Genomic DNA, 27931 nt, shown 5'->3' with positions numbered 1-27931 from the left:
AGTCCCTGTGTTACTGCTTATAGCTGTGAGATTTGGAATTAGGAACTAAACAGTGCAAGGGAGCCCTGTCTGCAGTGCCAACAGGAGCAAAGAGACAGCCAGTTTGTTTTATTGCAAAGAGACAAGACCAATATACAGCAAGTTATCAGCTTTCTGACAATACAGCCACCTTCTGACAATTCCCACAAAGGATGTTTGCTTTTAAGGGATAAAGGTATATGGTTATCCAGCTCTGTACATACCTGTGTTTCTTGGCTGAAACTCTGTACTCCTCTGTGTCTGTAGTGCCAGTCCCAAAGCTAACCAAAATTAAATATTTTTATTTTAGCCTCATATTTTAGCTGTTTCCTGGGGTGGGAGATGCAATGAAATGGCTCACTTTGGTACAGTTCATGTCCTTTAGTTAGGAAATGTTTGGACGTTTTTTAAGTAGGTGATGTAAGTGTGAAATGGCAGCTCTTAGGGGAAGCTGTTATGGGCATTTCTGTGCATGGTTCACAGTCACTTTCACCTGCACATTTAAAGGTATAATCTTTGTGTGTGTGTGCAGGACATTGGGTATACGAAGTGATGAACTTCTTCATGCTGTACTTTGACAGTTGTTCTCTCCATTTGATTTCTAGCAGAAAAGCATAACTCTAGTTTGACTCTAGCTGATGAATACGTAGCCCTGTAATCCTGCCTGTGCTATGGGGTGCTGTAAAGTATATACTGTTAACTTATTTTAATCACAATTCTGCATTTGTCTGTCTTGCCTACATAATTTGGCGTGAGAAACATCTGACCTTTAGTATTTTGTGAAGATAAGACTCATTTAACCTTGGGCCAGATGGAGAAAGAGTTTTCAGGATAAACACATTAGTGGACTGATTATGATTAAATATTGGAATCTAATAGAAAGGACAGGGTGAATAAAGAATGAACTATAATTTGCAATAGGCTCTTTGAAATGATTAATTTGAAATAATTGTGGGTGATCCTCCATGAGCCTTCAACAACTGAATCTGTTTCAGTAACTATGAGGGTAATTATTGCTTTGTACAATTCACTGTGTGAGACTAAAGTGCTTATTTTAGTCCTTTTCAGTGCTTACTGCATTGTGTGTACAAGTCTGAACACAGCTGTGATCGTGTGCTTGCTAAAAGCCATATATTGCTAAATATTTATATAAAACTTGAAAACTAAATGCTCAATTCATAGCTCTTTAGAGGAGAACAAAAATTGAAGTGACTTGAGAAGGAAAAAAAAATTGTGTTTTATTCTATCTTTGACAAATAGTAAAATATGTCTCTCTGTTCCCAGAGCATCTCAGTTAAATATGTGGGAACAAAAGCACTTGACATTCTGAGTAAACCCAATTTTTTTAGTGGTGTTTTTCTTAGCAAAGAGTGCTTTGGGTCACTGTACCCATTGCACCATTCTCCCAACTTTCCAGGAAGAGGCACAAAGCTATAAAGGCTTATGCTAATAACACAGATCATGCACTAAAACCTTGGCTTTGTATAGGGGGTTCTGTTGGTTTAAATAAACACATCAAGTTTAACCAGAACAGGGTTGTTCAAACAAAATATAAATGAAGGTGAGAATTAATACAAAAACTGCAGCAGCATTCACAGCCTTAATTTTTAACATTGGTCTGAGGAACAGGTCTCAGCTTAAAGAAGTAAATGTTACAGGATCAAGGCATAGTCAGATTGGCAAAAGTGAAGGTTTTTAAAGTAAAGAAGGAAAATTTTTCAAAGGTTTCTTTATTTTTGTAGTTCTTTAAAATTACTAATAATATCATATCTGAATTTCTAAAGCTTATTCTGTAATTCCACATTTGATTTTTTTACCTTCTTGTTTTGTCTGACACAAGTATTTTTCCATTTCAGAGGCATTCCATAAGTGGACCAATCTCAGCTTCAAAACCCCTTGCTACACTGACAGACAAAAGACCAAGCTATGCAGAAATTCCTGTTCAAGGTACTGATTCAAGTTCATTTAAATTTTGGTTTTAGCACTGCTATTAATAGTTTTTAAAAAATATTTAGTATCCAAAGTATTATCATGTTACATACTTTTTATTATCTAAATATCTTAGTAGATTCATAGGCTATCTCATGTTTAAGTTCTTTCTACTTGTGTTTCATCACATGTGGTGATATAACATAAAGATGCTTTTTTGAATTTCCAACAGAACCACAATTGCATGCTGATAACTTGGTACTATTCTGACAAGTTTTAGTGTGTGCATAAACTAAGATCACTTGTAAAATCAAGATAAGATAATTTCAGGGACGTATCTTGCAGCTGTCCCAGATATTAAAAAAAACCCAACCTCTGGGGTTACAGGTTTTTTAACCCCCCAAAATGAAACAAAGGTGATGGTTGGCATTGTATTGCATATGAACAATAAAATAAACTTATTACATATTGAACCATCAGGAGTCAGATGAAAAATTGAATGGAATTGAGTGTTGATTTATCTATTTCCCAATATTCCCCTGTTCTGTGAACTTTGTTTTGTCTCTCAAAACACTGTTCACAATGTGCTCTTCCTGTGAGAATGAATGGCTATCATGTGTTGGGTGTAGTTCTCTGATTTATGCCTGCTTTAGGGGCTTTTTGTGTGTAGATGTTTCTCAAGATAATCCCCATATGACTCCAGGCTGAATATTTCCTCTCAATTGGTATTCCTGAGGTCTGCTGTTTTCTAAAGGGTTGGGGTTTTTTTTTTTTTTCTGTTGCACTTCATAATAGTCTGTATGTGCCAGATTTCCTTCTTGCTTTTGTTGAATCCATATTGAGGCTATTTGTACAATGCAGCTGCAGTTTTAATTTTAGAAACTTTGATATTTTTAGGAATATTGAAATGCCTTTCCAAGAAGATAATACAGATTATTTAATTGTTACAGAGTTCAGGGTAAGACATAAGGGTTAGACATAAGCTTAAACACAAAATGAATGGTATGTTTTACATGGCTTTGGTGTTTTTTTTCAAATCAGTGAATGCAGGAGCAGGACTGTGTTCCAGGAGTGAGGGTGCCAGACACAATTCCTGTTTACAGCCATACAGATATATTTTTAATGTATCTCCAGCAATGTATGAAAATGTCACATTTTCAGTTAATAAATGGGTTTCACTTTTCTTAATTCTTGTTTCCATGAGGTTTTATATTCAAATTACTGTCATCTAAGTGTTTCTATGTAGGAGTATGTAAACCTTTTGTTTGCAGTTTTTACTTGAAGGAATATTTCATAATGGGAAATAGCTTTGATTTGTTGCTATAGAAAATTAATTTTGTCATAATTTTTTTTACTCATTTGCATTAGACAGAGCTGATCTTTCAATACAATATGTAAAGGCACATTTTAGACTTTACTGCATGGAGGAAGAAAGGAAAAAATGTGTAGTTTTATCTAATAATAAAATGAAAAAAACCCCCAAAACCCAAAAAATGTCAGTCCAACAAACCAGAGAGGAGGAAAAAAGAAGTCACCTGAGGGGTAAAGCAGTCCACTGGAAAAAAGAAAAAAGCTTTACCACTGAACATTGTGAAAGACATATTGAATATTTTTGGCCATGTCTGAATGGGGATTCCTTTCTCAGCCTTTTGGTGTAAGGATGTTTTTATGACCAGGGCAAGTGGATTAGCAAGAGGCTTTAGGGCAAAAGGATCAAGGTGCTCATGGTGCTCCTGGTGCACTTCATTGGCAGTAGGCAATTTTAGGGCTCTTCTATCTTCCAGATAGAATCACCTGCCTTCCCTAAAAGAGCCAAACTCAGGCACTGGTGGGCAATATTGGTGACTCAGACCTGACTGTTTACACTTGACTGGAACCCCCAGTAAGGATGACTCCCTCCCTTCTCTTTGTCCAGAGCATTTGTTGAGAACATCCTCCACCAGCCGGCCGGCGTCTCTGCCCAGAGTCCCTGCCATGGAAAGCGCCAAATCCATTTCAGGTAACACCACGGCTTTGGGTGCTCAGGAACATGAGGAGCTCTCATTTCAGTCATGTACTTACAGGTCTGCTTTGTGCCTGGCATAACCCACAAATACTCTTCAGTATTACTGATGGTAGTTGCTGGACATTTGATGTTAACTTTGGATTTAAAAAATGCCAGACTTGCTAAATAGAAGTTTATGCAGAGTGTTAGTTTACTATCAAGCTGTATATACTGATGTCTCAGTATCAGCAGGGGCTTCTAAAACCAAATCTTTATGAATTATAGTACAAATAGTGTGATACTGTGAAAATGATGCTTTGTATAATCTGGGCAGAATTTATTTTAGATCAATATTTTTTTTAAACCCCTATATTTGAGTAAATGCTTACAAGTTTTAGATAGTTTTTGTTTGCATAAGAACCCAAACTTCTTGTGTCTGGTATTTATAAAATAATGTACTTTCCCCCAGGTCATTAGAAAATATGTCCCTGATTGATGTAGAGAGTTGAATCTTAGATTTGCACAAACATGAACAATGGAGACTATTTAAGTGTAAAGGCAAACATCATACTTTTAACTGGAAACTCTTCCATGTAGAGAATATGTAACAATTCCAAATTTGGTTTTACAGAGTACAATGCTTGTGCTTTCATTTGAAAGAAAAATCATTTCCTTTGATAAAATGAGCAAGCTCTGTGGAATGTGGCTGATTGGTCTCAGGTCAACATTTGATATTCTTGTTGATGATATTTAATTAATGTCCAGAGCATCACATACATGCCAATTCTTCATTAAAATTAAATGGAAATAAAACAGCTGTCATCCCTAAACTGATTTGGTTTTCTTTTTCCTTAACTACTTGAAGCTTTGCAGTGTAATTATATGGGCTAGAGGAAAATAAATGTTTTGATGTTGAAATTCCTTCTCATTCATTAAATCCTTCAAATGGAAGTAGTCATATTCCATTAAGATGCATCCATCAAACTTTCTTTGCTTCAAAATACAGGCTTGATCATAAATGTTTCTAGTGCAGTCTAAATCCTTCATATTTCCAAAGTGGAAAGCATCAAGAATAATGTTAACACCTACTATTAGATATAGGTTTCTGTGCTTGGTTTTTGAACTAATGCTTGTCTGAGAGCAAGTTTGAAAGTTGTATGTTTGCAAATGATAAATGCCTGGGTGATTCCCTCCTTAGTGTCTCGAAGAAGTAGTGAGGAAATCAAGCGGGACATCAGCGCACCCGATGGAGCATCCCCAGCATCCCTCATGGCAATGGGCACCACCTCACCACAGCTGTCCCTCTCATCTTCTCCTACAGCATCAGTCACCCCTACAACCAGAAGCAGAATAAGGTAACAATGCTTTATTGGGGTTAATTCCACAGCTCTCTGCCTGCATACCTCTAGTATATAATATTGCTGCTGAGACTGCAGACCCCACACAGTAATGATCTTCAGTAATCTGTAAGAGCTTCAGAAAGGTTTTTCTGCAGCTCAGTGTTTGTTTTAAAAGTTAGACTAAAAGTTAAGCTTTTTAAAGCTTATGAGTTAATAGCAGACTTCATACTCCACTAGAAAAGCAAGCTTAAGTCATGTCACTAAATAATAATAGCAGTTCAAAATACCACGAAGCCAAATTCAGGAAGTGAGCTTGCAGCACATGGAGCAGATCATGCAGACTGGCTTGGACCCAGGGAGACCATGATAAATCTTAACTTTTGTAATCCCAGTTGAAGACAAAAAGCAGCATGCCCAGATCTTAATCCCAGACACTGGCAGGTCTTTTTAATAACCATGAGTGAATGGACCTGGGTTTTTTTGTCCCACAGATGGAGTCATAGTGCAAGTCTGAGCAACAAATGGCCAGAGAACCTCCTTTGATTAGTAAGACAAAAGATAAGTCTGTGGTAAATATAAAACTTTTCCTCTCTGTTGTGTTATCAGTCAGAGGACTTCAAAGTATTTAATCCTCATGTTATCCAAGTGAAGTATGTCCTCAGCTCTGCTTCATAGATTGGGAAATTTTCAGACAAAGGTTAAATAACTCTGTCAAGACCATTTCTCACAGAGCTTCCTGATAAGGCTTTTGTACAGCAGAAGTATTAAACCCTTAATGGTCAGACACACTTGCAATATGTATAAAATTCTAAGGTGTTCACAGCTGTGGGTGCTTTTGAAAGTGATTTTTCTGAAATCAGCTGAGACAGGCCTCAGTGCCACCCTCCTTTTATTGTGCAGAAATTAAACTGAGTTTAATTGTGGGTACTTTACTATCAGCAATTAATGTGTATGTTAGCACCTAAATTTAAACTGAGTACATCCAGAAATAAGTTTTAAAAAAACCCGAAAAGCATCTGTGTATGAACTTAGAACTGGTAACATTGAGCTGTATTGGTGTCAGTCTGCAGACTGGGGCAAATAGTGTGGCATTCCAGGGTGAAAGTGTAGTTATAATTATGAAATCATTACTGTGCTCCCAACCATTGCCTGCAGTGTTCAGTGCTACAAAAGACTTAATGGGCTGTGCAGCACTGGGTGTGTGGTGATGAGTGTGGCTTTGGAGATCAGATTCCTCTGTTCCCCTACCTTTTTCTGAAAGTTATTGGAAGATAAACAGTTATTGGTGTACCTCACTAGAACAAATACTTACAGTTTACTGTTCTCTGTTCTAATTGAAACTTCATTAGCTCTTTGATTTGGAATGCAGTTGACCTAATATGTGAACATGTAAGATTTGTATGTTAAACCATTTCTCGTTGTCTCCATACAACTTAATTCTAATTTATTTTTTTCAGCAGTGTTTTCATAACTGTGAGAACCTGATATAAACCATGTGCTCTTGCTGGAATTTGAGAACAGGCTGTACAGCTCCCTCATGGCTAAACAGTATGTTTAGCGTAAAGAGAGAGGGATATTTTTATTTGAGTTCTATTGTTGCCCCAGATCTCTGTTCTTCAGTTCTCATAGTGTTGCATAACCCTCATTATAGATTGAATATGCAATCCCATTGTTACTTATTTCAATCACCAAAGAAGAAAATCACCAGTGTAAGTTGTTGATATTTGTACTGATTTAAGAACTGAAATACAGAATTTCTTGAAGCATCATTCTGGCTATGTGGTGCCTATGAAGTTCTGGTACAGTGACCTATTCAGATAATTTATTTCATATTTTAAATGCACAATTATTGACTTCTTTGTCATGTTAAATCAAGATGAGCAGTGAGGTTTGAAGGCTCAGCATCAAGGATAGCAGTTACTGTTTTGTGTTTACTGTCCTGCTGGGCATAAATTTTCATGGCTATTTCAACTGTTATCTCTAAGTAACTTGGAGATCCTGCCCATCCATATGTCAGTGAAGACTGGCCAAGAAAACTGCAATACATGTACTTAAGATCAGTGCCTTGAAACATTTGCTTGTGTGTTGGGCCACGTTCTCTCTTGTGCATTGACCAAGAGATGCTGGTACATGGAACAGTCTCTGGTGTTCTGTTTATAGCACGCACACAGGAAGATACTCACATTCCAAGGATGCTTTCTTTTCCCTTAGCAGGAGCTGGAGAGTTGCTACCTGTAAATCTGCAGCAGAGAATCCACTGGTGCTATTATTTACTTACACATTCCACCCCTCTGTCCAGTCATCATATAGGCTGTAAAGAACAAAGAGTTGAAGATTTGAGAGTGAATGTATACAATCCCAATGTCTTTTGGGAAATATTCAGAAAGAGTAACTTAGGGTATAATTTTGATGAATTTTGTGAAAACTTTGCTTACATCTGATAGAACTCTTTAAAAATGGCAGATGGGGAAGTCTTTGAAGTTCACTGATAGCTGTCTTGTTTTAATTTTCCAAATGGAGATTATTAAAAACAAGAACAATCGCTGTCACACTTCCGGTGTGGTAACTAGTATCCATAATGGTGGTACTTGCTCCTTTTGTCAAAGACTGTTCATTATAATATCTATAGAAATACTAAGTCATGTAACCAGGCCACTAAAGAAGTATTAGCCTCTATAATATATATTTTTTAATCTAAGAATTAATTTTTGAAGTCTGGTAAAGAGATACTTGTAATGTAAGACTCATGAAAAAATGGCCAATTTAGTTAGGTTGTTCTTTTCTTTCCCAATCTTTTCTTTAGGAAAAAATTACTTAAGATAGCTTGACAAACTGGAATTGAAATTAATTGACTGCTTTTATTGTGCTAATACATCAAATGGCAGATCAGCCTACATAGATCTCCCCCTTCTTTTTTGAGAACTCCAGGTCTCAGGCAAACGTTCTGTTAATAACACCATGCTGCTCATATGCAAACTTGTTGTTTCAAGGTGACATTTGTAATCAGCCATGAGATGCAAAAGAGATAGCATCAGTTTATATTCTTTCTAAATAAGAAATAAAGTCACTTGAGTTAGCTTAATGGTTCAGGCTGGAACTTACTATGTTGTGAGTTTAATTTTTCAAACTCTTAGAAAGAAATATATCATTGAGGTGGAAAGATCTAGTAAAAAAGCTTAAAGGAAAAAGAAGGATTATTTTTTAATGAAAGAATTACTCCAAACTAACTCAAAAGTCTTTTGCAGGTATTCCTGGGTGTTCTGTTTTTCAGTTATAAGTGTCGTATCCTGCTACTTCCAGCGTGCCAAGAATTTGTCCTTCTATTTGAGCCTTTATAAATACCTATTTCTGTTGTGTTATAAGCTCTTCTGGCCTTGTTCCTAGGGAAGAGAGGAAAGATCCCTTGTCTGCCCTTGCAAGAGAATATGGAGGCTCCAAGAGGAACGCCCTGCTGAAGTGGTGCCAGAAGAAAACAGAGGGCTACCAGGTACCTGCATTGCTGGCTGACTGTGTGCAGTGGTGCCAGGCTGCTCCACACCTGACTGCATGGACTGAGTGCCCTGGCATGCCCTGTTCCCTCCCCCTGGAACGTGTGCTCCTGGTGCTGCTCCAGCACCAGCAGCTCCTCAGTCACTTGGCTCCACAGCTTTTTCTTAAGGGGGCAGCTGCCCTCCCACTGGGGTGCTTGAAATCAGCCTTTCACAGGTTGCACTTGTGAAACTGGAGCTGAAACTTTATCAACTTAATGTTTAAGTTAATGTTTCCCAAATGCAGCTAGAGTACGATTTCTCAGATTTCAGAGATTTCTTTTTTATAGGTAATTATCATAGGGTTTTCTTTGGGTCTTTGAATGCACTCCCATTTGCCCTCTTAGGGACAGTTTGTTTTGTGAAGGTGGCATTGTCTTGCCTTTTGAACTTGGCTTTCCACTGTGGTTGCAGACTTTTTTTTTTTTTTCACTTGGTCCAAATGTTATCAGAAGCCAAAAAAACTAACAAGATAACTGTCCAGAGTTCTCCTGATTACATTATTTTTTCAAAAGAATAGTGGCTTCAGCAAACTAAACCAGGATGTTAATAGTCTGACCATGATGTATTTGTTTGGTTAACTTGTATTGAAAGTGTTTGGAGTTCCCAACACAATCCTCAGTTTAAGAACTTTACTCTTTCCATGACTTGATCCTCACAATGCAGGAGGAAGTTGAGAGCCACATAACAGGATGGTGGCCCATCCATAGGAAAAGTCCTCCTCCAGCACAATGGACAGGCTGGGATATAACCCTCCCCCTCTTCCTGTGGCACGTCTGATACTCAACTGTGCTATTTCTGAGGAGAAGCAGCTTTGTGGAAAGAGCCTTTCTCCTTCCCCACATTTTAAAAAAGGCAGGATGTTACATTGCTTTATAAATCCTAGAACTAAGTGCAAAAATATTTTCCCATATTGTCTTGACATGAAAGATGAATTTGACAGCTTCGTTAATCTGGTTAGGAAAAGTGATAGAAATTATTCCAAACTTCACTCTGTAGTTGTGTGCACATTCAAGAATACCCTTCTGATTCTACAGATTGCTGCTTCTAATTCCTGGAGTTTTATAAACACTGCTAAAAGGATAGCTTTTGAAACTTTCTGTACTTGGTTCAGAACCTGCAGCATGGTACTGAGAAAGCACAGAGCATCTGCAGAGCCACTGCAATGCCTTCATTGAAATGGTAAGATAGTATCAGCAGGTTATATTAAGTAGTTCTGGGAGAAGAATGGCTTTTGCTTTAGGCACACTCATTTTTCATTTCTTTGTTGTGCAGAATTTGATTATTTTCAGCATCCCCTGAAATTCAGTTCTGGTTGAACGCTGTGTTGGTGGTATTCTAATGTTTTAAACATACCCAGCGCTGTATTCATTGTGAACAGTGCTTATCCAGATTGCTGGCATCTCACTGTTATCAATAACAGATAAGGATCTTTTTTTATTTTCAATGAATCTCTGCTTCATTTATTTTAAAACTATGTGTGTTCAAAACTGACAAACAGGAGACAAGCATCAGGTTAATGAACATCTCCCTTCCTCATTCAGTCTTGCTGAAGGTACTCAGCTCTTCTTCCTTCCCTGTCATCCAAGCATGGACAGGGTACCCCCTTTACCTCCAGCTCTTCCTGGTGTCTCACACTCTGCCACTGCTCCCTTTTCTCCCCTGACAGCATTTCCTGTCATCAGAACCCCTACTTTTCCTCTGTACCACTGTTGTTTTGTTTGCTTTAGCACCTGGGTGAGAGCCAGCACAAGCTTTCTGAGCTGCAGGTACATGCTGGCTGCCCAGCCCTCCTCTGTCTCTGAGCTGCTGCAGGAGCCTCACAGAACACAAGTCCTAAATATCCCAACTTTTTCCTTTAGGAAGGGCAGTAGGTCACCTTTATCCAGTCACCAATTTCTATCCAATATTAGCTGTAAATAAGGCAGGCTAAAGGAAGGATATGAGATGGAGTCTGTAACAAGTTCTAAAATCACCTGAACGATTGTAACCATCATTTGGAAACAAGCAAAAGAAAAGAAAGACCTTTTGTTTCAGAATAATTATTTTCTTAATTTTGTCCTATTCATTTTAAACTACCAATACTTAGGTAAAACCCTGTAAGCCAGTATTTTTCAAGATGTGTTTAAATCACAACTAATTCATCCACTGCCAACAGTAATCACTTTTTTTGTCTTGTTTTCTCCCTCTCACCTGGAGGTGATGTCTCACAGCTGCAGGTCTTTATGCATAAATGCATGTAAGGTATTTATAGAAAATTATTTCAGCTGTTGGTGTTTCACAGGGAAGATGGAGCCATGCACCTTGAGTTAAAGCTCCTTTTATAACAGAGACATGTTTGCTCCTGGTATTGTTTTGTCTTTCATCTCTGGTGTTATATTTCACACTGGATAGTGGAAAGTAGCTAACAAATACTAAAAAACAGTAATCACACAAATAAGATACAAATTTTAATTTCTAGAATTTTTTTGAAGGTGTATAGAGTTCTAGGTGAGCTGCCAGTGGTTTAGCCTGTTAAACACCAGGTGTGAGGTGTGGTGGAGTTGGTTTGTCCTTTTCAGCAGGGTAAAATACTGCTGATATTTATTTTATTTAATAAAATAAATTTCTTTAAATAGAAAAAATAAATCCAAAAAAACCCACACCAAAGTCTGTCCTGTTTCAAAGAGAGAAGGTTTTCTTTACTCACAAGATACTTGTGGAGAACACAGCCCTAAAGAATTGTCTGGTATAACTGGTATGGTGTTTTTGTCAGCTCAAGTAAAATGGAAGAGAAATACCTCCTGCTTTCCTATCCCTTCTAGAAAATTGCTTTCAAGCTTTTGATTAAAAGTCTTAGGTACTTATTTCTGCCTTAGAAGCTTGAAACTTTGTGAATGCTAAATAATTAAAATATGATAGTGTGGTGAAGCTCTTCATTTCAGTCCATTATAGTGGAATAAACCCTGTTAAAAAACACTGTAAATAACTTCATTGTATACTTTTCTTGATCTATTCAAGCGAATTTGGAGGGGAATAAATAAATAGTCACCGTTAAATGTAGTTGTTAATATTTAACTGTGTTCCAAATGTTTCTTCAAGACCGCAGTAAAAAAATCAGGTTGATACAGCCAATGAAAATAAGAGAAGTTTCTGGTGTAAAAACCTGAATTACTTCATCTCTTACTATATTGTAGCTTTTGACATGCTGCCCGAGTGTTGTTTGCAGGCAGATTTCTCCTTGGAGCTCAGGTTTGGAGGATGGTGATCTGCAGAAGGTCAGTGCAGGACTAGCAGAGGCAGGTTCTCTATTAACTTCCACCCAGAGCCTCCAGTCCTGACACAATTGCACACACAAGTTACTGAGCTGCATTGAATTCTGGGCTGAGCAGATCTCTAAGCCATGAGAGAGGAGAGCTGCTCCCAAGATAAGCATTTAGATAAAAGAGGAACAAATCACCTTTAGTTTTCAGATCAACAGGCACAAAATAGTTGAAATTTCATCATGTGTTAGCTTTGCTCAGGATCTGACACTGCTGCAGAGTACAGAGCCAAGTGCTGCATTTTTCAGAGGAGAGATTCCTCCTGGCTCCTCTAAAATATGTGCTGTGTCATAAAACTGTCATAAATTCCAGATATCTTCAAAGCATAAAGTAATCCCATCCAGCTGTTACGGAGCATTTACCCTGGCTGGAGCACAGCGACTTTCATTTTGAGTACACAGCTAATAAAAGTCCCAAAAAGGATGTGAGCATGCATGTTTCATGTTAAAAGAGGACCAACAAACAGGATACACACATCCTTACCCATTCTTATCTCTACCAGTATTTCAATTTATTTTCCATTTTTGTCAGCATTCTGAAAGATAATTCACTTCCAGAAGTCTGACACCAAAAAAGCAATTGTCACAAAACTGCAACAAGAATAGACTATTTTTTTTTTTCAATTTTCTTTAAGATTTACACTTTCTAGCTACAGATACACTTAGTGTAGCCATGTCCTCTTGTACTCTATTTCATGCAATGCTGCTTTCTGGAAAGACTTCTGCTGCAAAGACCTAATTTTTACCTCCTGTACAGATCAAAGCTACATGTCTTGCAAAAAATTGAATGCTATGCTCAATGCTCCTTGGAATCAAGCAATGCTTTCATTTGTGCTTGGCCAATAAGTGTGGAATAACAAAACTAGAAGTAAAAAATTGTTCAGGTTCCTTTTTTTTTTAGACTTATTAACACTGAGCTAGGCCATATTCTATTGAAAGTACTATATTGATTTTAAAAATGCACAAGAAAAGGACACGACTGTGCTTATGCAAGCCTGTGTTCAAATACTGACTGCAGGGTGTGCATTCTGTGCTCTCTGGTTGATTCATCAGAACAGTCAGGATGCCAAAAACACTTCTCTCCTTGGTTTAAGTTGATGCTTTAGCCAAAAATGGTTGAGTTATGGAAAGACATGCTTCCTTTTTGTGTTTGGATTGGATTCTGATAATAGAAAAATGTCAACTTGTTAGACTTAATTATGACAAAATTTAGAATAAATTATGAAGCTGTCTGTACCTCTAAGTGTTTTAGACACTAATGTCTGAAGCTATTACTGGATTTTGTGAGAATGACTGCTTCTTTTATGGTTCTTCTTTGTGCCCAAAGTGAAAAATAACATGTGTTTGGTATGGAAAGAAACATTACCAGTCAGTGTTTAAGGATTTTGTTGGTCTGTATTTGCCACTTACTGCCTTTCCAGAAGCTGGGATTGAGGAGGCAGTAGTTGGGACTGCTGCTAAGTCTATTCCAGAAATACTTTCATGTTCTCACCCACTGCCAGAAGCAGATAGCCACAGCTTTATTCCATGATTTGAGAGTCAGTGAATCCTGATTCAATGGAGCATGGATGGCAGTTGTGTTGTAGTTAACCTTTGTAATCTTCTGTAATGGATACTCTTTTCTTTTGTGCACGTAGCTTTAAAACCTTTTAAAAGCATTTTACTAGTAATTTTCTGCCATGGGAAGAAGCCTGCTAAGGTCTGCACACTAAAACTTCAAATCTTGTTTTAAGACTTTAATATATTATAGCACAGAATCATATTAATGGTTTTGCTTTCTCAACCCACTTATTTAATTAACTAATACAAGAGAGACACAGACACATGCTTTTATTTTCTTCATGTCCTGACTCTTTTGAGAGCCAAACCAAGTTTGGATATGGGAGTGTCTCCTCCTTGTGCAGAACAAGGGGTGGAGAAATAGCTGCTGTGCAGGATGCTCCTCTGCTGGAGTTCTGGTGTCCACAATTCAGGGAGATTGAAGATGGGGATGTGTCTTAAAAAGTCATTAAAATTGCTTTGTTCTTAACTTGTAACTGCAAGTTAGAAACTGTGTTTTCTGTAGTTGGGTTTCTTGATGTTTGTGGGGTTTTTTAGCTGCGAAAGTTTTCTGGGGGGATAAAAAAAAATTAAGGAGTTACTGGGTTATAATAGTTAACATCTGTTTCTTGGTTTTCAAAGAAAAAAGTATTTTCACTGACTTTAGATCCTCTATTAATTTAGAATTATTGCAAAAATCAATAGGAGAAAATTTTAAAATTAGCAGTATGGTGGTTAAAACCATTCTAAAATGGTAAGTTTTAGAATAGCCATAGGTTTGCAGAGATTGATAGACTGATGTTATGCAGAGCCCAGTCTGTTAAGCAGTGTAGATAGCTTCATGGGATATACTGGTTTTGGTATTTTTTGTCTATGTGAGCTCAAGGGAATCCTCATTTTGTGGTGGCTGCTCCTACTCTGCAGTTTCCTGTTCAGCAGGGGCTGGAGTCATGCTTGAAATGCTGCTTGGTTGTGGATCTACCAAGTTGTTCTAATACCATCTATTTTTCACTTTATATTTTTATATTCTGTCTTCAGAAAGTCTTACAAATTTTTAACTCTGTTGTTTACTCCTGGCTGGAAAGTGTCTTCCTTTTTTTGACAATGGTCTGTTACTTAACTTTTGTAAAAATCACCTTTTTAAAAACCACCTACCCCAAATACAGAGGTGACTTCACTCCCATCCTGTCTATTAATCATTAATAGACAAGGGATGATAAATGCCCTTCTAGTTCATTTATCTCCAGAAAAGCTTTTTCCTCATTTGACAATTTATCTGAAAGTATGTCCTTCAGTTGCTTTAATACTTTGTGGTCTGAAGAATAATTCTGGAAGAATAATTCTAGATTAGATTCCAGCAGAATTCTCTTAATAGAGCCAATTACTTAATAAAAGCAATAACAAAGAAGAAATTATGGCAGAGATTTTAGGCTGATGTTCTGTTTACCATCAATTCTTTGAGAAATAAGAGTTTAATGCAAGATTGATTTCATTATACTGACCAAGCTTTTTCAAAAAAACCACAAGTAGTTAAAAGCATTTAGGAAATAAAATTTGCTGTATTTAAATGTGCCAGTTATGTGCTCAAAGCCCTACATGAAAAATTAAATTTTCAGTTTAAATGACAATCTGTCCCATTTCTACATTTGTTTTTACTGTCTGACCAATATTATACTTCTTTTAGTCTGAGAGGTAATAATAATTCATAATGCTTAGAGCAATTGGAAACAGAAACCAGTCCCTTTTAATTGTTTCCTTCCGTTGTATTTAATTCAGCTTCTCTGGATACATTAAAATTCTTGGATGATAGGTTTGTTTTCTTCTTGTTGTCTTAATAATAAAAGCTGGACCCTACAAGATGATTTAGAAAAATGGGATATGGTGAGTTTGGTTTTGTTTGAGAACCAACCAAACTTGTAGGTGTACTTTGAGTGGCCCTTTCCCCCCACAGTGTTTATATTAAAAATTCAGCATTCTATGAATACTTACTAGTATTAAAGTGAAGATTTCAGTTTGTACAATTGTAATGTTGAAGAGAAGAAGACTTTTGCTTGTTGTAATTTCATTCTGGCAATGCCAGTGTACATCTTTCTGCTCCCCTTCCCACATCACTTGGTCATCTCAGGGAAGGAGGGAGAACGTTTCAGCCAAGAGGTGAAAACCAGGTTTGAGTTTTTCTCCCTCGGTGGATTGTATAGCAAAGCACACGTGATCATTCACACCTGATTTTTACAGCCAGCGTGCCACACACAAAGTCTGTGGCAGGAAAAGCCCCTCTCCCTACCTTTATCCATCTTACTGACAAACACGTGAGCCTGAGGCCTTGTTGGGTACAGGGCAGGAGGAGAGAACTTTCCAAAAAGTGACTTCTGTAAATGGACACATGTAGAAATTTATTGGCTTTAACAGTCTGACATTTTTCCCTTTTTTCCTTAAAACCTCATCCTATGTGTTGCATATGTTTCCTTAATTTAAGTAACATTGAGAAAGCTTTAACCAGGCATTAATTTAAATCCAATTTCCTGTCTCTCTTGAGGAAAAAAGAGAGAGAGGGTTTTTTTTTCTCTCCCTTCATTTTTTTCCCCTTGCTGGTGAGTTTTCCCAGCCTGTGGCTGGAGGAAGCTGAGAGCAGAGCAGTTCCCACAGCCCGGGGGTCTCGGGCGCCGTTTCCGCGTGCGCGGCTCCGGCCGCGGGCCCCGTGAGCCCCGGCACGTACACTGACCCCAGAGCCGGCCTGCACGGGGCCACTTCACAGCACAAGTGCTGGAGCTGAGCAGGAAACCAAGATTTCCCTCACATTCTTCTAGAAATTGCCCAGAGTTCTGTTTTTTTCCTCTGTCGAGGAGGTTGTGGCTGTTGTTCGTGTGAAGTCCAAGCGGCCTGGGCTAACTGGCACTGAGCACTGGCTCTGGGTGGGGTTCTCTGCCTTAGCAATAACCAGCTCTAGTGTCTTGTCCAGGACAGCTGATGGTGACTAAATTGCTGTCAGGTGAAAGGTTGGCTCAGCTGATTGTGATCCTGCGCTTCTGTCACTGCAGGTTTTAGTTCCTTCTGTTCCTGTTTGAAAACTAAATAAGCTTCTGCTTGAGCCCAGTTAAGTGGGTTAGATATTAAAGCATATTTCTATTTCTCCATGAAAGTGTAAAAGATATATGATATATTGTTGTTACTGGTTGTTTCCTAATTAAAGTTTAAACTGACTGCTATCCACTTAGCCTCTCTAACATTGTTTGACTGCCAACAGCCAAATACACACTCATTTAAAAGGTCACTGAGGCATCTTGTTCATAACTCTTTTGGACTGGGCTGACTCTACAATAATTTATACAGTCTCAGGAGATGCATTTACCAGTGCCACTGAGTTTCCTACGGGAACTAAAAGATCAAGAGTGCAAGACAGCAGTTTTCAATTTCAGTTTCAATCCCAAAGATTCTCTGCTACTGTCAGCACTAAATCTGCTTGAACATCTTTACTTCCAAATAAAAGTTAACTTTTGTTTGCGATCTTGGTCACATCAGTTTCTATAGAGAAACGGTTTGTTTAAAAAAGAAAATACTTTTCCTCATCATTTAGAAGTTTTGCCTGGATATGAATTTGGTAGAAGCAGAAAATAGAATGAAGATGAACAGATAGGAGCACGTTGTCTGATCAGAGATTTGGGGTACACGTCTTTGCCTTGTTTGCTGTTCTGTCTTGGGGCTGTGCTGTAGAACATCAGGGTTACTCATGGCCAGCTGGGGCCAGGCTGGGCAACAAGGTGGAGCTGTGGGACATCCTGATCCATGTACAGCTGTGTCATCCTCTGGATGCTGTGGATGGAAACATTTCCATAGGTGTTACTCTAGATTTGGTTTTCAGTTGGTTTTGTTTAATCCAGTTTGATTTGGCTATTTGTTTCAATAGAAACACTAATTTAGTATCTCCAGTGTGAATTTCTGGCTCTCTCAAAAATGTCTTATTCCCATGCCTCTGAAAAACTGAGTGAAAATTTCACTTTTAAATTTGTGTTTGTGGTACAGTTGCACCAAATCCATTATCTTCTCTAGCACAACATTTTACAGCTTTTAACACACACTCAAGCCCACATTTTGCACTTTTTTTTGAGGGAGGACTTAAAATTATCTGAGATTAATATATAAAATAACTGACTTTCTTATCACTGTATTATTTTGTTTTCCTCTGTTAGTAGTGCAGTTCTTACCACAGAACTTTGGTATTGGGCTGTCCATTTTCTCTGCCAATTTCTTTGAAGGTATTAAAAAGAAGTATTGATGAATTGGCAGCATGTAATAATTGTTAGATTACTGTTTTAATATTGCTTTTATTTTTTTCCCTTCAAGAATATTGACATCACAAACTTCAGCAGCAGCTGGAATGATGGCCTGGCTTTCTGTGCAGTTCTCCACACTTACCTCCCAGCCCATATTCCCTATCAAGAACTGAACAGCCAGGACAAGGTAAGACATTAAAAATCCCATTCCCAGGACTGCAGTGCTTTAGCTGACTTGAGTTAATTAAGACCAGTGAACTAATTTCAGTTCTAAAAACCCCAGTGTTACTAGGATTTCCAAATCATCTCTTTGTATTCTGGTCTGCCACAATTCCTACCTACTGGTTGGCCCACGATGTACAATCAATGATAACAGATCCTGAAAACAAAATATAATTTCATTAATGCATTAAGAGATTTTATTTATTTATTCTTTTCAGAGAATAAATAATCTCTTTTTTAGTCTTTTATAACTCAGTTCTTTGCTGACAATGATATTCAGCATTATCTTCTGAACAGGCAATTAATAAAAAATTTTATACATTTTTGGATGATATTAAAACACATTCATTCCTACGGCTTTTTAAAATTGCTGTAGTCATATTATATACTCCATTTGAAATTTAAGTAGTAGCATTATTATGAACATTCTTAAGACCATTTTGTTGAAATTAAAATAGTATTTCCTTGTTTTCTAACATGTTTTCATGTTTCATGCAGAGAAGAAATTTCACTTTGGCTTTTCAGGCAGCTGAAAGTGTTGGCATCAAATCTACTCTGGTAAGATTTAATTGTATATTGGATGAATTATGACCCACTTATAAAAATCAAAATTACTCTCTTTTATATTCTCAAAAGATCTCGATGTTTATACTTAAAAATAGCAGCAGATGAGCTCAGCTAGAGGTTATTGCACTAAATAGTGACTGAAATGCAGACTGGTTAAGCTTTAAAAAGAAGGTTCACTTATCCCCCAATATGAAAATAAATATTAATAATGATAGTGGATTTTTTTGAGAATAATTTGAGAATAAGATTTCAAGAATCCATTAAATCTGTCCTGTCTCTGACCTACTTCTAAATAATTCAGGATTTTTTGAACTCTGGAGCTACAAATCAAGCAATGTAATTTGTTCCTTTTTCTCAGTGTAGTGTGAGAGTTGAGATTTGCCTCTTAAGTTTAGACTTTAATTTGCCATCGTTGCAAATAGTTGTAAGGTTTTATTCAGTGATTGTTTAAAAGTTGCCTTACACAAATTTCACAAGACTTAGTTTTCAGTATAGAGTGTTTACTAGAACAGGAGCATTTCTGAAGGTGTGGAGTTGGGAGTATCCCAAACCCTTGTGAGTGACCACAAAAGCTCAGCTGAAATGGCCATTATCAGAAAGGAGATTTAAGTGATACTTTTGCAACCTAAGTTCTAACAAAGCTGCCATAGTTAGCAGCTAACAGTACAACAGAGTTTTTAAAAATAACACTTTCCTTGATCCTTATCAGTGCTTTTACCCCCCAGCATTGTGTTTGCTGACAATGGCAGTGCAACTCCTGGGCTTTCGTACTTTGACTTTGGCACTGATTTCAGATGTGGAAGTTTTCTACCAAGTGCTGATGTAAGAATGAGATAGTGGAAAATAACTACAGAAATTCTTGCTTAACTCAGCCTTGGTCCAAATGGTTGCTGTCTGCCCTTCCTTTTTGTGATGTACTTCATTAAAGATACTCCAAACAGGCAAATTGAATGGAATTCAGTTTAAGTGCAAATTGCATCCGTCTGAAGAAGTTAGTAGCTATTTGCATACCTACATCCACACTGTGTGTGATGTGGAGGTTTGTGCATTTTTTTTCTCATCCATATTACATGAGTGAGGGGCTAAGATTGGTGTGAAACCTGCTGTGTGTAACCAGGAGTGGAATGCAAGTAGAAGTTATTCATTCTCTGGTGTTCAGCTAAAAGAACTCACAACTTCTTTTTTGAGTTCTGGAGATTCCTGCATCCAAAGCTTTCAAACAGAGCCTTACAGTAAAGAGAAATTACTAGGAACTGCATCACACTGTTATGCTTTGTACATGTGCTGAAGAGGGTAGATGGGAGTCAGTTATTATTGATGCTTAACCTGATGGGAATTTTGAACTTTAATTAATATCTGGGCCTTGATTGCGTGGCTCACGGTTCCTGGGTAGGTTGTGTTGATTTGCAAGGCTGGTGCAGGGTTCTGTGAACACTAAAGTCTGACTGTTGTACCAGCTGTGCTCAGTGGGGCACAGTTTGAGCATGCACAGCATCAGGCATTTCAGTCCTAAGTCAACAAAAGAACTGTCTACAGATATGCTATTCATTACATTTTGTAAGTCATACAAGATATATGGAAGAAACCAGAGCTTTCTTCATCAGTGCTTTAAATTGTGGAAACTTGACAAGTTTACCATTCCCAGGAATGTGTGAAAACACTGCCACATTGCTCTCAGGGTTTTCATTCCTGATTTTGACCAATTTGTTTTCTGTGACAGGACATCAATGAAATGGTGCGAACTGAGCGTCCAGACTGGCAGAATGTCATGCTGTATGTTACAGCAATTTACAAATACTTTGAAACCTGAACCCCAATCATTCAACAGATCCATGGGACACAACCAACGTGAGCTACCAGATGGAAATCTTACTGCAATGCTAATCCCCATTTCACTGAAAACTGGCAACATTTGAGTCCCCTCAAACTTCAGTGACACTATCATGGATTGCCTCAGATTGCTTCAGCTACTAAGCATGGGAACAACTGTTTAAAAGTAAGAACTTGTTGCCACAGTGCTTGGAATAACCCAAGTTATTAAGCTATTCAGATTAATTATGTAGCCTAAAGAGCCTGAACTACTTCTGTGCTGCCTTTCCAGTCAGACTTCCTGAAACTTTCTTTGCTGGGAGAGTGAGATGAATGCTTCCTCTGGCATATAGGAGACTGAATGTACAGATCAAGCTTTGAGAAGGAAAAGAATAACATGGCATCATATTACTGAACTTTCTGTAGCATCCCGATTTCACAGACTCTGAATATTCTACCCACAGCATATGGCAGCCCCATACAGTAGAGTTCTTAATGGTAACTTAGTTACTGCCTATACAGCTATTTTTCATCCTTTAAAATGTGCACAATATTCTAGGAAAACAAGCTTTGATTCCATAATGACAAATTGAGGGGAAAAGTGCTCTTGATACCTCGAAAAATCTGGCACAGAAGAAGTCTTCATTCTAAAGCTTCATTATAAGCCTACCTCTGTCACAGTGATGTGGCTTTCATCTTTATCTTATGGATTGTAAAGACTAGCACATGCAGCTCCTGGCTTTCAGGGTACACTACACTTCAAGGAACCTGTGCAAAGTCCCTGTGCTTCCAGTATAAGAGAAATGAATCCGTGATCACCCCTTGTCTGGCTTGTTCTTTGCTCTCTTCCTGCTTTGCCTGTGCAGCACACGCAGCCACCCCGGGCTTTCCTCTCCAGCAATACGAGCACACGTCGTGGATGTCTGTGGTGGAAGTTTGGAACTGGGATAGCCTTTCTTCTGCTGAGAAGATACTCTCAATAAGATGTAATAATGAAGTAGTTTGTCTCAAAATCCAGCTTTGCCATTTTTTTCTGTGTTTTTTGTTGGTCTTGCACATCTGAGTGACAGAAGGTGAGATGTTCTCTGGGAAGGACTGTGGAGGAACTGATGTAATGTGTGTCCACCCAGTCATCTCAAATATTGTGTGGAAATGACTCACTGTCACAAGGAAGGAATTGAGAAACTTTAGTCTGCTCAACTTCTTTTTCTTTCTGAAAATGTACCTGAATTCATTTAGCAGCTCTTGGGCAAAAGAGTTTAAGTGCCTTAGCTATCATTGAGTTGATATGTCCTGGCACTTCAGGGCCTGCTGTGGAATGTTAATGGCTCCCAATGGTTTCATGGCTCCATTTGTCACGAGCTGTTTGTTGTAATCTTGTTTGTCAAATCCAGGGGAAACTTCACTCTGTCATTGCTTCTGCCTCTTGCTTTTCTGAACACTTAGCAGCAGTTCAGCCATGGAACATCTCATTAATATTAAGCAGAAGCCAACTTGAGCAGTGAGTTCTGTAACAGCTGCTATTTATAAGCACAGGCTCTTTCAGCAGTAACCCCATTGTAAAGAAAATAAATCTGCTCTATGGTGCTCTTACGACTGTTAAGGACAGTTTGAATGTCATAGATGTTAACCCAGTGAATGCAACTGTGCTTGGCATCTGTGAAACTTCTTCATGGTAAAAAAGCACAGATTTAACTCAAAAGTATTGCCAAATCCAAAACCCCATCATCTGAAGAACATAGCCCATGTGAAGAGTAATAATTCAGTATGTCTCTAGCACTGTATAAGAATACACATTTATACTGATATGTGCCTGTGAGAATTATGGAACTTTGCAAAATAACTACTTAACCTGTGCTGAGGGCCTTTGGAGAAGTTTTCAGAGCAGAAGTGTCTCATTCTTGCAGCTCTTTAGAACTAGAAGTAGAGACCCTCAGATTATTAATTGGTGTATTTGAAGAGCCAGCATAATCTAAAGTCAATTGTTGCAAACGAGGTTTCAAGTGAAAGATCTTCATTAATAGATTTTAATAAAAGTCTGAAATGCATTTTCCTCTCCTCTATATTTCTTCAATTTTTTTTTTTCTTCATTAGTTTCAATAAGATTAGTCTTAGTGGAAATACACATTACTACTCTCTTGCTTTCTATCTCCTATTATTAAATTCCAGATTTTGCCAATCAGTGTTTTAAAACCCTTCTGTTTATCCTCTGAACTGATATCCTTATCTATGATTGTCTTATTCATTGCCTTAGAGTTAAAAAATAATATTTTTCTAATGAAAAGGATAGCATTTCTTGATCTAAATTCACTCATCACCTGTTTTGGTGAGGTAATTTGAGCTTTGAGCTGATTTTTTTTTCTGTCCAATGGTCATCTTCATTTACCTGGAATGTTGTCAGAGTCCTTAACTGCAATAACCCTGAGAGTGTCATCATTTGTCAAAGGAGAAATCATGTTTGCCAGATCCCTTCTGTTAAAACATGAACTGCTGGTTTTCAGAAAGGAAGAGAGAGAAAAGCTAGCAGTAATTATAATAGGCATCGTGTTATGAGCTTCAGAGCTCTGTGAACTTCTTCTTGGTGTGATCTGTCTGATAAAACTCTGTGAATTCAGCCCAGGAGCCCTGGGCTTCAGAAAGAGATTTCTGTGTCCTGATGTGTCTGAGCCTTTACGTGTGAGGTGCTGCACAGCTGCCCAGGGGAAGGAATGAAGCCATGGAGGAGCTAAAGCAAACACAGTGCCCTGCTGCACTCTGCAGTGTGGCTCTCTCTCAAGGTTCAAACCACATTCAGTTGCTCAAGAGGAAAAATAGCAGTAGCCCTTCTGGATGTGGAATAAATATACTGTTGTGTTTTGTTTCTGTTCATAGTTAATCCTGAAACAGCCTGGTTTTTTGTTTGTGTCAAGTGCAAGTTTATGTTGACTTACTTCTCTTTTAATCCAGAAGGTATTTCTGAATGTACTGAAAATATGTTGTCATCCATTTATATTTTACTATGTGCCTTGCAAAAGCCTGTGCTGTAGAACATCAGGGTTACTCATGGCCAGCTGGGGCCAGGCTGGGCAACAAGGTGGAGCTGTGGGACATCCTGATCCATGTACAGCTGTGTCATCCCCTGTGGAAACACTCCTATAGGTGTTACACTAGTTTTGTTTTTCAGCTGGTTTTGTTTAATCCAGTTTGATTTGGCTATTTGTTTCAATAGAAACACTAATTTAGTATCTCCAGTGTGAATCTCTGGCCCTTACAAAAATGTCTTATTCCCATGCCTCTGAAAAACTGAGTGAAAATTTCACTTTTAAATTTGTGTTTGTGGATAGTTTGTCCAGAATATAGTATATAATTGTGACATACTCTGATTTAAAGGTAGATTTTTGCTCTCTTTTGCATAAAATGTATTATTCGAGTTACACGTAGCGTTTCTGATAATTTTTTGTCTCCAATTTTATGAAATATTTCCACTGTTTGTGTTTTTCTGTAATGTCCATCATTGTGTCTTAGAAGGCCCTTAATTTGCCAGAGCTAAATGAACTCTGCTTTAATTTATTGGTGTAAACTCCTGTTCATGTCTCTGGCAGAGATGCTCTGGTTTTAGGTGCATGAAGAGAAATAAATTGGAGCCCTCCTGTCATGGTGCAGTGGTTTGAGCTGCTGAGGATCTGCCTTGTGAATAGTGTGGCTGTGACATTGGAGTCTCATTTCTCTTACTGATCTCCCTGTTAAGTTCTTAGCTATTTTTTCAGTTTCAGCACTCCAGACATTTGGGTTCATTTGCATCACCAGAAGATTACTTTCACTCAGTTCTATTTCTGTACAGGTTTGGCCCAGGGCACAGCTTTTATTCCAGCCTAGTTTTAACCAAGATTATTTGGGAAGCTGGAGATTTGGAGAACTTGTGGGTGTTTTTCTTCCTACCTGTGCCTGGTCTGGGGACACTGCCTGGTGTTCTGGTGGTGTGTGACCGTTCCTTCCAAAGGCTGAAGTGAAAGTTACACCTTTAAACTGTGTTCCTGTGGTGGCTTCACTTCTTGTTTGCCTCTTGCAACTAACACAGCCCCAAGCAGGAGCTCCTAAGGGGCGAAATTCTTCTGGGAAGGAATCCAGCTGTACATCTTCGTGCTACTTTTTGCCTAGAAATGAGTTATGCTGAGGTGGTCTAGAAAGAGAACCTTAAAACAGTCATGTTCATGGATGGACTGAGTTAACTGTGTGGTTGGTTTGTGGTCCTTCCCTAGGCTTGGTAAATATTTATTTCTGTTTGGTTTTTATGTTCTGTGAGCTCTATTTCTGGAACTCCTTCCTTTAAGCTACCATTAGTGTATCCCCTTCTTCAGGCTAATATTAACCAGTTTGAGACATTACTTGGTGAGAAGGGCTATTAAAGTGTCTTTGTCAGCCACCAGTGCTGGACGTGCCGTTGTGCTTTCCCAAGTTAGTGTGTGTTGACTGGCAAAACACAGACAGCTCTTAATACATTCAATTGTTCCTATTTAGAAAGGTATTTTTAACAGTATTTCTGCTTTACGGGAGAGGGGCTGGATGGGTTTTAAATTACTGTGTGGCTTGCTGTGTCCCTCCTTCATCTAAGGTTCCTCTGTTGTGTTCCCTGATTTCAGAATCAGCTTTGTAGTACACTCTATAATTATCTAACCCAAGATGTTAAGCATCTGGAATATGTAGCAAGTATGCTGTGGATAATTAGTGCTAAATAACTTAAAAGGTTGAGGTTTGTACAGTTCTGATTTCTGTTAATTGATACAAGTTGTTTTTCCTTATGTTTTTGCTACACTTGTCAGTTGTTTAGATGCAACACCTGTTGCATCTCTGTTGAACTCTGTTTGACAAAGCCACTGTCCTGATCTCCTGGAGCTAATTCATTCTGGGATATTACAATTATTTCCTCCCAATGAAGCTTTAGTAAAACCTATGAATACCAGATGACTTCCTTCCAGGTGACATTAGCTTTTGCTTGGAATATTCCTTACCCAAAGGCCACTGTCTGCCTCAGAGTTGCACGTAAGCTTCCCATCAGTCCCAGCAGGACCTGGGGATGCAGAGCAGGAGGGTAAACTTCTGGCAGAACATAACAGCAGCCTGATGCAATTAAGCTGGTTTCATTTTAATCCCCTATTTTCAGGGGGTTTCATTTTAGGCAAAATCATTTACTGAAAGCTGAAATGTGGCCTGTTAGTTCTCCACTGGGAAGTATGCTTCTGTTTAATAATATTTTTATGAGATTGTATTTATGGAAATGGAAAGAAAAATGTCATAAAGCTAGTTTTGTTGCACTTTTCTAAGGCTTTTGTATTTTGCATAGTTCTAGAATATGAGGAAGCTGCTTGGGGAAGTCAAGGCTTGGAACCTGCTCTGCCCCAGCACAGGAATGTGTGATGTGCATTTTCACCTAATGATCCATGTATTATTTTAATTGCATGTAACTGGTGTATTTATATGGTAGTGAGGGAGCCCAGCAGACATTTCCTGCTGCACAGGAGCCATTGGCAGTCCCAGTTCCACAGTTCATGAACTGACCTGTTCTGACTGTGGACTGCACTTGCAATAATGGAATACTCCATTTGTGATTCTGAACTCTTTCAACAAATGAGGGAAAAGGGGCTCTTCTTTTTTTTTTTTTCTTCTTTCATATTTTTTTGTTTTGTTTTGTTTTTTGTTTTGTTTTTTGTTGAAATTTCTCTGGAGGCTCTTAATGGTTTCCAATTATTGCATATGCTTAGTTAGGATGGTTACTTGGAAATCAGTTCATCTAGGAGGGCACAAATACATGTAACATTCTCAAGTAATTAATCCTTGTAACTTTTACAACATTTCAGTGTGATAGAAACTTTTGGTTTTATGTGTATTGTAAGGTTAATTTTTCTGTCTATAAGTAGCACTTTTATATGTATCTGAAGGGTTTTTTTGAACAGAAATGTGTTTTTTCTGTATATTGTCTAATGGGAAGAAAGTATAACACTACTAAACAAGGCATAGGCTAGTTTGCCTCCAGACTATAAGTTCACTTTAGGTCAGTAATGATCAGGAGTTGTTCAGTGTCTCTGAAGTAATTCAGTGATCCCATTTAATACTGGACAACTCTCCTGATCAAACCCAGAAGGGCATTATTTGGTACCCTCCACCTCTTGGAGGGTACTGCCAGTTCAGGTGTGAGGCAGAACTGACAGAAGTGGGAGGAATTTTGGACTTGGTGGAAGAACAGAATTTTATTGATGGCTCAGTCTGACTTCACAGCACTGTACTGGATAAGGACTAACCTTGTTTGAGATGACACTGCAGCCAGTAATGTATCTCCTAAACAGCTAATTTAAAGCTCACTTTCCATGGCCTTTAAAGATGGTATAAAACCCAGTGATTCTAAAAGCTCTTCTCATCCTTCCAGCTTTTCTGATTTGTATAGGTTTTACTCTTCCCTGGAACACAGCTGTTGTGTGTCAGTCTGTGTATGGGTTTAGAAATTCCTCCAGACAAGTGCAAGTACTTTGCTTTTTGAATAGTTTACACATATCTTACATAGAGAGAGGCTTTGCATAAATGTACAGATGTACCCACATGTATAAATGTGTGTACAGATATGTGCTCCTGCAGGTTCTGAATAACATGGAACGTGTTTCAACAAGTGCTTATGTCTTGAATACTTAGGCTGGTGTATTAGTGTATATATTTAAATGGCAAGGAGGAAAAAACATGTTGTTTGCTTCTGGTTAGAGCTGAGAAATGCAGCTCTGAGGAAAATTTGAATGAGTGTTCCAGTTGTATTTCACCCTGTTTGTGGTTTGAAAGCCCCAAGTTGGTAATGATTGGAACTTGAGAAGTCAGCAAGCCTATGTTAAGCTAAACCTTTTGGAGGACCCAATATGCTTTCAGTTTGCAAGGACCACTAAAGACCTGGGCATTTACTTTCTCCATGATGTATTCTGTATGAGTATTTAGTATGTATGCCTTCAATTTGCCAATGTTGCCATGTTTTCTTCTTAATTATTCATGAAATAAAGGTTGCAAATAGGAGAATGTGTGTTTGTTTTCTTGGGTGAAGGCCTGCACAAGGGGCTGTTCTCAGGCTGGCTCTGGCACTGTTTGTTCAGGAGTGTTGCAGGAAGCACTGGTGGAGCTGAGGAGTGTGTGCCGAGGGCTTGTGTGCATGTAACCTCAGGAATTTTTTGGAAATCCTATCTCTCTTGGGATACCAGCAGCCTCTACCCCCAAAGGGTTTTAAGTGATAAGACAGTGAATACCCCAGATAAGAGGGACATGTTTAAGGCATCTGCTTAGCCTGTGTTGTTCTAGAGAAGGAAATTGCAGAGAATATGTTCAGTTCAGGCAACTTCTGTAATACATTGCAGGATTACAGTTACTTAAATGTAATTTAGCCCAACCCCAGTAAGGCAATTGTGTGCTCCCCCCCT

At 38.2% G+C, this 27931-nt stretch overlaps 1 protein-coding gene across 3 annotated transcripts in view; it reads left to right on the top strand.

The window, feature by feature from the left end:
- The window catches only part of SPECC1L (sperm antigen with calponin homology and coiled-coil domains 1 like), a 53113-nt gene extending 25580 nt beyond the window's left edge, over positions 1-27533 (top strand). For all 3 annotated transcript variants that reach the window (XM_041488559.1, XM_041488560.1, XM_041488558.1), the window contains exons 10-16: positions 1875-1965; positions 3863-3946; positions 5130-5286; positions 8656-8758; positions 17980-18096; positions 18630-18689; positions 20419-27533. In XM_041488559.1, coding sequence (XP_041344493.1) covers positions 1875-1965; positions 3863-3946; positions 5130-5286; positions 8656-8758; positions 17980-18096; positions 18630-18689; positions 20419-20508 — 702 coding nt within the window. In that variant the 3' untranslated portion in view covers positions 20509-27533. The remainder of the gene's footprint in view (positions 1-1874; positions 1966-3862; positions 3947-5129; positions 5287-8655; positions 8759-17979; positions 18097-18629; positions 18690-20418) is intronic.
- Positions 27534-27931: the final 398 nt, after the last annotated feature.

The sequence above is a fragment of the Pyrgilauda ruficollis genome, unplaced genomic scaffold (assembly GCF_017590135.1).
Source record: "Pyrgilauda ruficollis isolate IOZ18807 unplaced genomic scaffold, ASM1759013v1 scaffold9, whole genome shotgun sequence".
NCBI classification, from domain to species: Eukaryota; Metazoa; Chordata; class Aves; order Passeriformes; family Passeridae; genus Pyrgilauda; species Pyrgilauda ruficollis.
Note: the sequence above shows the minus strand (reverse complement) of the source record. Positions and strands in the feature narration are given on the sequence as shown.